This window comes from Nansenia antarctica, assembly GCF_963989245.1.
Source record: "Nansenia antarctica genome assembly, chromosome: 13".
Taxonomy (NCBI): domain Eukaryota; kingdom Metazoa; phylum Chordata; class Actinopteri; order Argentiniformes; family Microstomatidae; genus Nansenia; species Nansenia antarctica.
Window position 1 is genome coordinate 29,355,726 of NC_137683.1, and position 13,197 is coordinate 29,368,922.

A 13,197-nucleotide genomic window follows, 5' to 3' on the forward strand; every position below is an offset into this window, starting at 1 on the left:
TGTAAGTTTTCTCATTTTGTTCACCGTTGTCGGGAATGTGCTGGTTGTGATTGCGGTCTTAACGAGCCGGGCACTGAAAGCCCCGCAGAACCTGTTTCTGGTGTCCTTAGCCACGGCGGACATTCTGGTCGCAACTTTGGTGATGCCCTTTTCTCTGGCGAACGAACTTATGGGCTATTGGTATTTTGGGAAAGTATGGTGCGGCATTTACCTGGCTTTAGATGTCTTGTTTTGCACCTCGTCCATCGTGCACCTCTGCGCAATCAGTTTGGACCGCTACTGGTCCGTCACGCAAGCTGTTGAGTACAACCTCAAACGGACTCCTAAGCGGGTGAAGTGTACCATCGTCATCGTGTGGCTCATATCGGCCTTCATCTCGTCCCCTCCGCTAATATCAATAGACAGGAACAATGACAGCACCCTGCACCCTCAGTGTGTGCTCAACGATGACACCTGGTACATTCTCTCCTCCAGCATTGCGTCATTTTTTGCTCCTTGCCTAATCATGGTACTGGTGTATATTAGGATATACCAAGTGGCCAAAACCAGAACCAGGGGCATGTCCGAGAAAAACAAAGGGACAGACGGATCTACCCAGACGGAGAACGGACTGAACAAAGCCACGTCTTTCAAAACCAACGGAGACGTAGACAGAGAGAACAACGGGCACTGCCAGTGTACACCCCCCACACCCAGCCAGAGGAGGGAGGGTGGCACACACACGGAGGAGGTGGACCTGGAGGAGAGCTCCTCCTCGGAGGGCAAAGGTCACGGCAAACCTCAGACCCTGAACCCCAAGAGGGTCAAGAGGACCACCTCCAGCTCCAGAAAGAACAGCTCCCGGATCTCCAGAGCCAGCAACAAATCCATGGACCTCTTCGCCTCCAGGCGGAAGAGGAGGAGGAGGAGCTCGGCGTCCCGGAAGAAGATCTCCCAAGCCAGGGAGAAGAGGTTCACCTTCGTGCTGGCGGTGGTCATGGGGGTGTTTGTGATATGCTGGTTCCCGTTCTTCTTCAGCTACAGCCTGTATGGAGTTTGCAGGGAGGCCTGTAAGATCCCCGAGCCCCTGTTCAAGTTCTTCTTCTGGATTGGCTACTGCAACAGCTCCCTCAACCCCGCCATCTATACCATCTTCAACCAGGATTTCCGCCGGGCCTTCCAGAAGATTCTTTGCAAGTCGTGGAAAAAATCATTTTAGATTATTAGTTATAATGGATGGAGGGGGTCAAGAAGCCAGGACAGTATGTCTATGAAAGATGATGACTATGAAATATTACAATGGATATGTTTAAAATGAGCCTTTTCGTATTCAAACCAAGTATCATCCTACCCATAATGCACTTCCAGTGATGTTCACAGTCATGTTATGCTGTCATTCAATCAAAGCCAGTCCATATACTGAACTTAACCATTTTATAACATCCTTAACATTCTGAGTGCTCTTAATCATATTTCTGTTACCAACCTGCATACAGTTTGGCTTTTTCATTCACTTTTAGTGCGTGTATAGTGGACAGAGTCCTGAGGTGTGTCACATGGCTTTAATTCAGTGTCATCTTAGATATTATGGTATTACAACGTCCTATACAACCACAGTGACAGCAGGTACCGTTTTCAGCTCGTCATGTTAATCCACTATGTTGTCTTGTCATGGTTAATATAAAATCAGGCTTGGAAGTGTTGAGGGCTTACATTTTCCCTTCTTCTCCTCTCATTTTACATGTGGTTCAACTAGTTATTTATATAGGTAAGAAAGCTCCTTATTTTTCACTTGTGGATGCGGATTAATACATATTTAAGAAAGAATAAAACATATTTATTAAAAAGTTGTTATTTTAAGATAACTACCTCTTGTGGACTGATTCTGTGGAATTATTTTACAGTTAGCGTTATTTTAAGTGGTGAATTATTTTCTTATTTAAAACAAATAAAGCCTGGAAAAAATGTTATGTAATCCTCTACTGTGATATTGCAGTTACATATGGAGCACATGCCGTATACAGTGAAGCACTATTTCTCAATATGGACCATCATGGTCATGTGTTTCCACATGCTTGACTGGTTGAGAGAAACTAAGGTTGCCAAATGTTGCCTTCTACAAAGGGTTCAAGGACAGCAGAGCCGATGCACTCAGCCAGAGTCACTCACTTAGCAAAGCACACCCTTAAGAGATGGCTAGCAACTCATATCGTTAGCCTCGTAGCATAATTGCCTAAGTCATGCTTCACTTGTGGTCAGCCAAGCCATCTTTGCCTGTGTCAAAGAGATGACTTGGGCAGATAGTGATTTTGGAATGTAACAAGCATTCTGATAGGCTGATGTCATAGAGGCAATAATGCACAGTGAATCAGTAGTGTTAGAGAGTTTTGATTGATTGATTGAAAACTTAATTAGAATGTTTGCAGAAGTAGGTACATGAAAGTACATATTACATACAAGGTCAACTAAAAGGATAAAAACCCAAGAAAGCCACTGGCTTATTTCAATTGGGGTCCTTGAGAGAGAGAGAGTAGAGTTAGGTAGATATCTCAATTTGGCCAAAATATGACTTTTATGTCAATTATGCTATGAGGCTAACGATACAGAACAAGCTTTACGTGTTGAATCTTTGAAACAGGGTTACGAAACAGCTTAAGGACAATGTGTGTTTACTTTTGACTTACACAGCATTCTGTATGCTTTTCTTTTTGCCGGATTATTATGGGTACAGTATACTATTACAAGCATAAAAGTATATCATTGGAACTAAGAACACATCCTGTTTTGGAACAGTACCACTTTGGGTTTAAGTAGTCCTACTAAGAGCAACGTCTGCTATCCCTGTCAGTGTCCGCCTCCGCTAACAAGGCTAATGCTATCGGCTAAACCCAACAAAAGTTGCTAAAGAACGCAATTCATTAAGTGTCTGGAGGAGTCAACAACAACAACAACACCCCAAGTAAGTGGACAATGAGGTAGAACATCCCAGAACGATGTCGGTAATGGGGGTCTGTAACCCCCAAAAGGCTTCGTCCCGCTGGTACTGTACCTAGGCCGGCCGTGTCAATACCAGGGTGTCGGTGACCTTTCACAACAACAGGTTTGATGTCACCCTTGGCTCTGAGGGAGATAATCCAATCCTCCCACTGCCCTGAGGGCATAGAGGAGGTTGAGAACAGAAACCCCCCCAACTCTCTGGTCTTTTAGAGAAACCAATAAAGCAGCACTTTGTAACGCCTATTACATCATCAGCCTCTGATCCAATTAAAGATGTGAACTATCGCAACCAGTGTGTTTTATAACAGTCTCTGTCAACTAAACCCCTCTCCCTCTAACTAACTGAAGTCGTTTTCTTGATTCTGTGTATTTTCCATTGTGAGTGAAGTGGATTCATTACGCCTTGTTACATTCTCCTGTTGAAGGTTGAAGATAAGGTTACCCCTAACAACCACCCAACTGAGCTTTGCCAAGAAAACATTCTAATCTGTGCACTGTGTAGAGTGAGAAGGGGCATGCATACTTTCATCCACTAACATTTTTCCCAGTTCTGTTCCTCTGCTATCCTATACTACTGTACATGACCAATAAAAACATGTCTTTGTCATCGCACCTCATACTGTCAAAAACAGAAAGCATCTGTTGTCCAACGCACCGCTGTTGTCCAATCTCTGAGGAAACGCTGCAAACTCTGTGTTGAATCGCTGTCTTCATAAGGCCCAACGGATTTGTAATCATACTTTACACTTTACCAAGCCATCCGTCAGATGCTACTTTTGCAGTAGATATTGAAGAGTTCGAGAGGCAGAGTTTGGTACAATCAGGACTTTCAACGTCAATGTCCAGTGTAAGGGTTTTAACAGACTTTAACACTTTTAAACCTGGTCTAAAGGTGCTGTTAAATTAACTGTTTGTGATTCAGTCTCATTTGATTATGCAGCTTAATCAAGAATTAGAATTTAAAATGTATCTGTGAAAACGTTACAAGAAGATACTGCATTTATTTTTTTCCACAAAAACAACGCTGCTTTCAATTCCAAGAAAATGAACGGTACATGTTTAAATCAATGACCATTGATTATTATATTGAGCTATAGAAAATATCTGACTGGATACAACATCCCTCAAGGGAATACATTAAGATGCATCGTGAATGCTCGTGAATGTACACGACTCCTACTATAGTATGCTCTTTTGAAAGGAAACATAAGAAATCCTTGAGGGAAAAGAGCCTCAACATAAAGACTAGCTTGTCTCCGGGAACATACAGATGACCCAACATGTCTACTGCCACAGATCGTAACACGTTGAGCAACTGGTTATGAGGATGGCTGCAAAACTATCATGACTAAAAACGTGAAAGCCAATGCAGGAACATTCATAGAATTACAGTTTTCTATGAAATGTCATTGACTTTTGATGAACATAATATGCACAAGTCATCACTGTTTCTGTTGGAAGTGTTAACTCAACTTTGCTAACAGTAAGAGGATTTACGTTTTTACATTTTTGGCATTTAGCAGACACCTTATTCCAAAGCGACTTACAATCAATCGATACATTTGATTAAGCAAGTGAATCATCAATCCACCAGTTGTAGCAGGAAGAGTAATCTAGCTCAGGCCAGGGGCCATTGGCAGTCGACGTGATAGAAGAAAAACAAATATATATTTTTTTTCTATTGACACTGAAGAGACAGTACAAGGGGGGCAGTAGAAGTCCTAGGAGGCACAGTATAGGGGAAAAGCAGGTGTCTCTGTCCTCACAGGTGTTCAATCTAGCCTACCTGTCTATTTAATGGCTGTCATGCACATGTTGTTTGTAAGACTTGACAAAGGCTACGGACGAAACCGTTGTCAATTAAAATCTACACTTTTGCATCTGGAACTAGAGTGTGCGGCTTCTACTTCATTCAATAGTATTCTGCTCCGTGGCCAGCACCTCGCCTACGTTTTCTGCACTGTGCGTTCTCTTCTTTTTCAATTATATATATATTCTATAAAAAAAACAGTCCAGGCCTTGGCTCACTGCAGAAGGAAACAATGCTGTGATATCCATCTCTCCAATAACTCCCCCAGCCTCCCCTGGCCTCCCCCAGCCTCCCCCGGCCTCCCCCAGCCTCCCCCAGCCTCCCCTGGCCTCCCCCAGCCTCCCCTGGCCTCCACCAGCCTCCCCTGGCGTCCACTAGCCTCCCCTGACCTCCACTAGCCTCCCCTGGCCTCCACTAGCCTTCCCTGGCCTCCACTAGCCTCCACTAGCCTCCCCTGACCTCCACTAGCCTCCCCTGGCCTCCACTAGCCTCCCCTGACCTCCACTAGCCTCCACTAGCCTCCCCCAGCCTCCACTAGCCTCCCCCAGCCTCCCCTGGTCTCCCCTGGCCTCCACCAGCCTCCACCAGCCTCCCCTGGCCTCCACTAGCCTCCCCAGCCTCCCCCAGCCTCCACCAGCCTCCCCTGGCCTCCACCAGCCTCCCCTGGCCTCCACCAGCCTCCCCTGGCCTCCCCTGGCCTCCGCCCGCCTCCCCCAGCCTCCACCAGTCTCCCCTGGCCTCCCCCAGTCTCATATACTGGTTATTCTAATTAGGATAATGAGACGGACCCTATTGTAGTCATTCAAGTCACTTGTGATTACGTTGAATAAATGACCGTCTCCTTCATGCTCTCCTGTCGCTCTTCCCCCTCTTCATCTGGGAAAGTAGACCCTCTGTCTGCTGTTAATATAAACCACTCAATAGCCCAGGCTGAATCAATGTTTATAATATCGCAAAGTGAACATCTGCATAAGTGCCACCGCAGCGGAATGACATTATGTAAATAAAGTGCGTCAACAATACCCGAAGATAGAGACAATAAAATAAAATAAACACAAAAGTGTCTCACATCCCATAACCGTATGTATTGTACACTGTACAGTGGTCTGTGCTGAACAAACATGATTCTGTATTTTTAGCCCAGAGATGTAATCTTAGAGGACAGGTTTGCTGCTTTTTCTCAGCTTGATCATTCGTGAAAGGGGGGCCTTAACTGGGACACAACCAGAGAAGATATGCCCCATCACCCCCGGCTGGCTTCATCTTCCAGGAAAGCAGCCAGGCTCTCGGGGGAAACAGGGGACGTGTGCTTGGTGCCTGGTGGTGACCATAAGGTCGCTAACGACAACAATCCCAGACAGTAATCGAAGCTGGTGAGCGAAGAAAAAAACTCCTCATCCACAAAGTCGCCTCAGAAAGAATCCATCTGTAATAGAAGGGATCAGATGTGGTTTTGGCCTTCTGGAGCGTCCAGAGGAATGATGCTCAAAGCCCCCACACCCGTACTGATTCTGCCCAGCGTGTCTGAGCCAGACCGTAAGATCTGGATGATGAGCTCGGCAAGGGATGTCCTCACCAATCATCCTCATCACTGAACAGCCAACATATTGTGGGCCGGTTGCATATACAGTAGATGGTCTATCTAAGCCTTCGACTAGTCTTATATTCTCAGGTTAGACCAATCTAATTACAGACTGGAATGGAATGGAATGGAATGGACGGAATGGACTTTATTTGTCATTGCTACAGTACAGGTACCAAACAACGAAATTTAGGAGGGGAGGCTCCCCTGGTGTTAGGAAAGGAAAAAATAATAAAAAATAATAGAAAAAGCATAAAAGCATAAAATCACAAGAAGGTAAGGAGCTGGTTTACATCAATAAAGGCTATGTACACAATCCACTGTACTATACTGCACAGATAGTCAACTAGGGTTGTCATATTGCACAAGAGTATTTTTTCACATTATTTTAAAGTGTCACAGTTTGCAGGCTTGAAAATGTACATGTTTGTGCCTCAGCACTAGCTGCCATACAATCCGTCCAGACTGTCCTGGGCCCAGAACTTAGGCCTTTGCTGTGTTCAGGGCCTTGACGGCCCTGTGGTAGAAGCTGTCCTTCAGTCTGTTTGTCTTAGCGGCCGGGGTCCTGTACCTCCTGTTCGAGGGCAGCTTGACAAAGTGTACGTGCCCAGGGTGGGTCGGGTCCCTGGAGATCTTGGAGGCCCTCCTGAGACAGCGTGTGTTGTACAGCTCCTCCAGAGAGGGGAGGGGGGCGCCGGTGATCTTCTGTGCTGTTCTCACGACTCTCTGTAGCGCGTTTCTCTCCGCTGTTGTGCAGCTGTGGAACCAGTTGGAGATGCCGAAGGTGAGGACTGCCTGTTGCATTAAAAAAATATGACTGAGGTTCGAGGTTTTGAGGTTCGAAAGTTAACCTGCACCTTCCCACCTGGCTAAGCTTGATTTAAGAGCTGTGTTGCTATGGGAACGAGTCAGGGCTAATTTCCGGTGGAAATTGTGAAGTGTGCTTGACACTGTTTACCATTATGACACTGTTTACCATTATGACACTGTTTACCACTATGACCACTATGACATTGTTTACCACTATGACCATGGCTATTACTTTCACAACACATCATTGCCCTGACACACAGGCTGCATAGATGCTTGCACTGTAGAAAGGCATGTCATTACAATAGCCATGGGTGAGTAGGTAGGTGGGGAAATGATGTCACAGAGGCAGAAAGGGGACATGAAATGAAAATGAGATTTGCTTCCATGACTTTCATGGCCCATTGCAAAGTAGTGTATTAGGAGTGTCGTGATGCTTATGGGATGTAGAGCTCGGTAGTGCCCATCAGCAACTCTGAACACTTCATTCTGTTTTCTTCTTCCTACTATAAATGGTAAACAGACTGCACTTATAGAGCGTCTTATCCCAAAGCGCTTTACAACGGCCTCTCATTCACCCATTCACACACACATTCACTTTCACACACCAATGGCGGCCAAGCTACCATGCAAGGTGCCGGCCCGCTCATCGGGAGCAGTTTGGGGTTCAACGTCTTGCCCAAGGACGAAAGACTGTGTGCATGACCGAGACATAGAGGACCTTGAAGTGTTGCATAGTGGTTTTCATAATAATAATAATAATAGTCAGACAGACCAAAAAAGCGAGGTATTGAGAGCCGCCACCCTGAAAACACCTTGAAAACACCCTAAAAACACCCATAAATAACTTGTATTGTATCACAGCCGGAGAAAAACCAACGCGCAACTGACTCCTTTGGATCACAAATCCATTCCGAAATTGGTTACACCCGACCAACCAAATCCAATCAAACTATCACAAAATAGTTTAATGAGTTATTTGCTACCGCAAGTGTCCAATGAATGAATGAATGAATGGTCTTTATTCTAATTGGAGATCAAGTTGGTGCAGTATGTAAGACCATAGAGCTTGTATAACACCAGTGTATGAGTGTAGTATTAACTTTCGAGAGGAGAAAAACAAAACTTTGACAACCTTGACACAACACCCACCATCTGTGGGCAACCACCCAATCTTTCCCTCCAACTCACTGCCCACGGCAGATCTGCCCAGAACGTCGAGGCTTTTAAAACTTAGCCAAAACCTACCTCTTCTCCCTGGCCTTTGACCTGAGTTTAGCCTGCACTTTTCTGCACTTTTATTTCTGCACCTGTTGTATTCTGTATTGCACCTTGTTTTTGTTTCAGTGTATTTTTTTACTAGTGTTTTATCTGTTGAGCACTTTGGTCGGCTGTTTGTCGTTGTAAATGTGCTATAGAAATAAACCTGACTTACATTTTACATTTACATTTTTGGCATTTAGCAGACACCTTATTCCAAAGCGACTTACAATCGATACATTTGACTAAGCAGGTGAATCATCAATCCACCAGTCGTATCAGGAAGAGTAATCTAGCTCAGGCCAGGGGCCATTGGCAGTCTCAGTGATAGAAGGAAACGTTTTTATTTTATTTTTAATATATATAGACACTGGGGAACAGAGAGACAGTACAAGGGAGGCAGTAGAAGTCATAGGGGACACACTAAAGGGGAAAAGCGGGTGTCTCAGGAGACGCAGTGCTGGGGGGTAGTGGATGTCTCAGGAGACGCAGTGCTGGGGGGTAGTGGATGTCTCAGGAGGACTTGACTTGCTGGTCAATAGAACATTATCATCCTCTTTCATGCTTTAAGGCACATCTTGCAGCATTGTTGCAGATTAGAATGCATGCCGCATGTAGGACTGCACCTCTGCCTGTAGCAATGACACCCCACCCTCCCCTTCCTGTCACTCATCTCCACATGATAGGAGGATCGTAATAACTCATCATCACCAAGAGGAGGTGTGTGAGGCTTTGGATGTAGGCGGCTCTGGGGAATCGATAGATATAAAGGTCTATGAAATCGTTAGCCTCATAGCATAATTGCCTAAGTCATGCTTCACTTGTGGTCAGCCCATCCATCTTTGTATGTAGTGTCAAACATGCCTCTGTCAAAGAGATGACATGGGCAGATAGTGATTTTGGAATGTAACAAGCATTCTGATAGGCTGATGGCATACAGGCAATAATGCACAGTGAATCAGCAGTGTTAGGAGAGTAGAGTTAGGCAGATATCTCAATTTGGCCAACACATCAGGATCAGCTAGTATAAAGCTATTTTGCATTTTTTCTGTGTAGGAGGCAGGCTAATTTACAAGGCGGCCAACTAGTGGTCGTTGTGTGTAAATAGCAGCTCCCTATTGTAAAGACTATGGTCGTTTGACCCCCGAGGCGGCTCTTATAGTAGGTAAAACAGGCACGGCTGTTCTAGTGTTAAGCACTAACGGTGAGGCGTATAGGAGAGTTTAAAGTGCAAAGTGAACACTGTCACAACTTCAGCCCTCATTAAATGGATTACAAAACCAGAAGATTGAGAGGTTGTTTGGACTCAGTCTGGCCCAGATTCAAATAACATCAGATTTGTTTTCTTTCAATTTAGCCCAACGAACAGGAGTGAACGGCTGGCTTGAGAAAGCTCCCACTAATTGACTCGCTACCCTAACAGCAGTGCTGCGCAAAGATATTAAAACACCAAGCTGTCCTCTGTGCAATCATATTACTGTATGTGTGTATAGTCAGTGAATTGTTAGGCTTGGCTTTCTGTCATTAGATATTTTGGCTTTTATGAGATTTACATATTTGCAAAAGAACGGACAGGATTTATAACAGGAGAAATAACAGGATTTATAGGTTGATTGTTGACTGTACAGTTCTATATAGTTTATAGACAGTTTATAAATCACAATAAACAGTTGACAGATGACATGGCTTGACATAGTTGTGTGGTGCTTCTTAAACACTAAGCTTGTATTTGGCTGCACTGTTATTAATATGTTATAGACTTAATATAGAGCGTTACCAAACAACTTCAAACCCCTTTATAAACCCTTTATATCAATATTCTGGTATTAAGTATTTATCAATGGGGCGGCTGTGGCGCAGGAGGTAGAGCTGCCGTCTAATGAACGCAAGGTCGGCAGATCGGCGGTTCGAGCCCCGGCTGGCCACATTTCGAAGTGTCCTTGGGCAAGACACTGAACCCCAAATTGCTCCCAGTGAGTGGGCCGGCGCCTTGCATGGTAGCTTGCCGCCATTGGTGTGTGAATGTGTGTGTGAATTGGTGAATGAGAGGCCGTTGTAAAGTGCTTTGCATAAAGGCGCTATATAAGTGCAGTCCATTTACCATTTATCAGCCATTTTAGGCCTACTCCCCCAATATTTAAGTGGTTGTATTTCAAGAACCCAGAGTACTTACTCCTTACGTTCCAACGACTGTTATCTCCTAAATGTCCCCAAAGTTCGCACTGAATTCAGCAAGCACTCCTTCATGCACTTTGCGCCCGCTGCCTGGAATTCACTACAGAGCACTTTGAACTTGAAAGAATTAATTTCTCTTGGAACATTAAAAAACCTTGTGAGTAACTTGGAATCAGCCTCATATCGTTCTTGCCCCTGTTTTATATGAAAGTCCCATTATTTTATTCTATTTATTCATATCGTTCTTGCTCCTGTTTTATATTTGATATGAAAGTCCCATTATTTTTATCCTATTGCTCTGATGAATTTTTTTTGATTAATTTTTTGTTGTTGTTGATCTGGTGTTGTTTTATTGTGTAATTGTGCTGATTGTTTTAACTGTTGAAACTTTATGTTTTTAAGCTGCTGTCTTGGCCAGACTTCCCTTGAAAATAGATCATTGTATCTCAATGGGACTGACCCTGGTTAAATAAAGGCTAAATAAAATCAGTCAATGGAAAATGAAATCTTGAAGAATCTTGAGAAGGTTGAGTTTGTAGTTATTTTATGTGTAAAATTATGACATCAAATACTTTGCATGCTTCAAAGAAACACGAGTTGAATTTCTATGAAATTAATTTCCCCTGAAATGATTCTTTCATAAATAATGTATAATGATATTTGTGCAAATGTGAGTTTATTAGGTTATAATTAACATCCGGATACAACGTGTTTGAATGGTTGGAGGGAATGCAGAATGCCTCATAGGTCACAGCTCTGGGAGACAGGATGGAGTGAATCATTCAGAATGTATCAGGCAGAATGAAGAGGTTCCAAAGGCTCATTATGATGTCATCACTAATGGACAGCAGTTCAAGGGGATTCAACGCCCTTCTCAACTTTATCCATTGTATCTACTAGATCATCTCTGTTCTAAGAGAAACAAAGTAATATTCCAGCCAGATAAACAGCAAGCTCCCTCTGTGATGTGCTGCATGTCAGGACCCTCTGTACCTCTGACTTGGCTGTCCTTCAGTTTGCCTGTGTGAGTGTGGGACAATGTGTGTTTGTGACGGGCATGGGGCCTGTTGGGCTATATCCAAATCATAGACACACCGACAGTAAGTATAATTATAGATAATAATAATAATAATTCATTGTATTTATATAGAGCTTTTCCGGGGCTCAAAGACGCTGACAATATGGGAAAAACAGGAGACACTGAAACAACAAGCAACAGATAACATGAGCACATAGAACACAGGGTTATCGAACAGGCACAGGGAACAATTAACACAGCAATGTCCAGGGGGGGAGGAGGGTGGCAGGGTTAGGGGAGATGGTTAGGGGTAGGGAAGGTTGGATGGATGGGAGAACAGGTGGGATTTAAAAGTGGAGAATGAGGGTGAGTCTCTGAGTGGTTGAGGGAGAGAGTTCCAGAGGCGATATAATTACAGATAGTTACTGTATTTTAATTACATACATAATTCCAAATGAAAATATGGCACTGTTAGCCTATGCATATTTATGTCGTATATACAACATATCAAACAAAAACGGTCCTATAGTAGGCATAGTAGGAGCCAAGCAAGATACTCAAGCTGTTCCTCAGAAAATGAAAATGTTCATGAGTGGCATTTAGTTTTAAGCTGATTAAACGACTGCCCTCTATCCCCTTCTATTATTGGATCTAAAGTCGGCTTTCTTTTGTGTGGCTTTTAATTTATTTCTCCGCAAATAACTAAATCTGCTGAGTTTCATAAGAGAGAAATTGCATAGCTTCTCTCAGTCATAATGCCATTCAAAATAAGAGTGAATGAAATGCAATTGGTATGTGTATGCTGGTCAGAAGCCGGGTGGGGATATAGCAGGATTAATGACGCCTGTTTTGCTGATTCAGTGCATCTTTGCTTTAATGGGAACTCAGACTTGAGTGGGGTTCGGAGGTCTAGTTAATAGAGTGGCTAGTTTCTGACACAGCACCACATAGGCTTCTAAGGGCTTCTATTAGGAATTATTGCCACTGAATTTTTCATAGCCACACTGCTGTTCAACCTGCGACACTAAGCTGGTAGAGGATTACTTTAATACATTAATAGATAGATAGAAATCAGTGTGTTTGTGCCTGAGGACATCTGTGTTTATGACGCTTTTGGTGTATTGTGGTATACAGGGTTCCTACAAGTTTCAACAAGCCAAATTTAAGACCTTTTTTAGACCTCTTTGAATGTAATTTTAGACCTATCGCGACACCATATGATAGCGTTTTGTCATCCTCCAGGTGATGAAATTAGGGATTTCACTGCCATACAGACAAAAAAGGAAGAGAATTGGTATTTTTTTGGTTCCAGCTTGATTAATTTCCGCGTAAATAGATGTGGTCGGACTGATTTCCTTGCAGGATCTCATTTTTAAGACCTGGCACCTCATTTTTAGACAGAAAAACTGAAATTTGGGACCTTTTTAGGCCTTGTGAGTTGGATTGCTGGATTTTAGACTTTAAGGCTTTTTAAGACCAGCGCGGGAACCCTGTGTATATTTTTACACACACATGTGGTATATTTCTACACACACACATAGACCTGTATATAGAACTGGTAGACTT

The 13,197-nt window shown here is 43.6% G+C and overlaps 1 protein-coding gene across 1 annotated transcript in view; it reads left to right on the plus strand.

The window, feature by feature from the left end:
* Positions 1–1,198, plus strand: part of LOC308169144 (alpha-2 adrenergic receptor-like) — a gene marked incomplete at both ends in the record, with an annotated part of 1,311 nt that extends 113 nt beyond the window's left edge. The window contains one exon of the mRNA XM_080543794.1: positions 1–1,198. This exon is cut by the window's left edge and continues 113 nt beyond it. Within this exon, the coding sequence (XP_080399920.1) occupies positions 1–1,198 (1,198 nt within the window).
* Between the last annotated feature and the right edge of the window lie 11,999 nt (positions 1,199–13,197).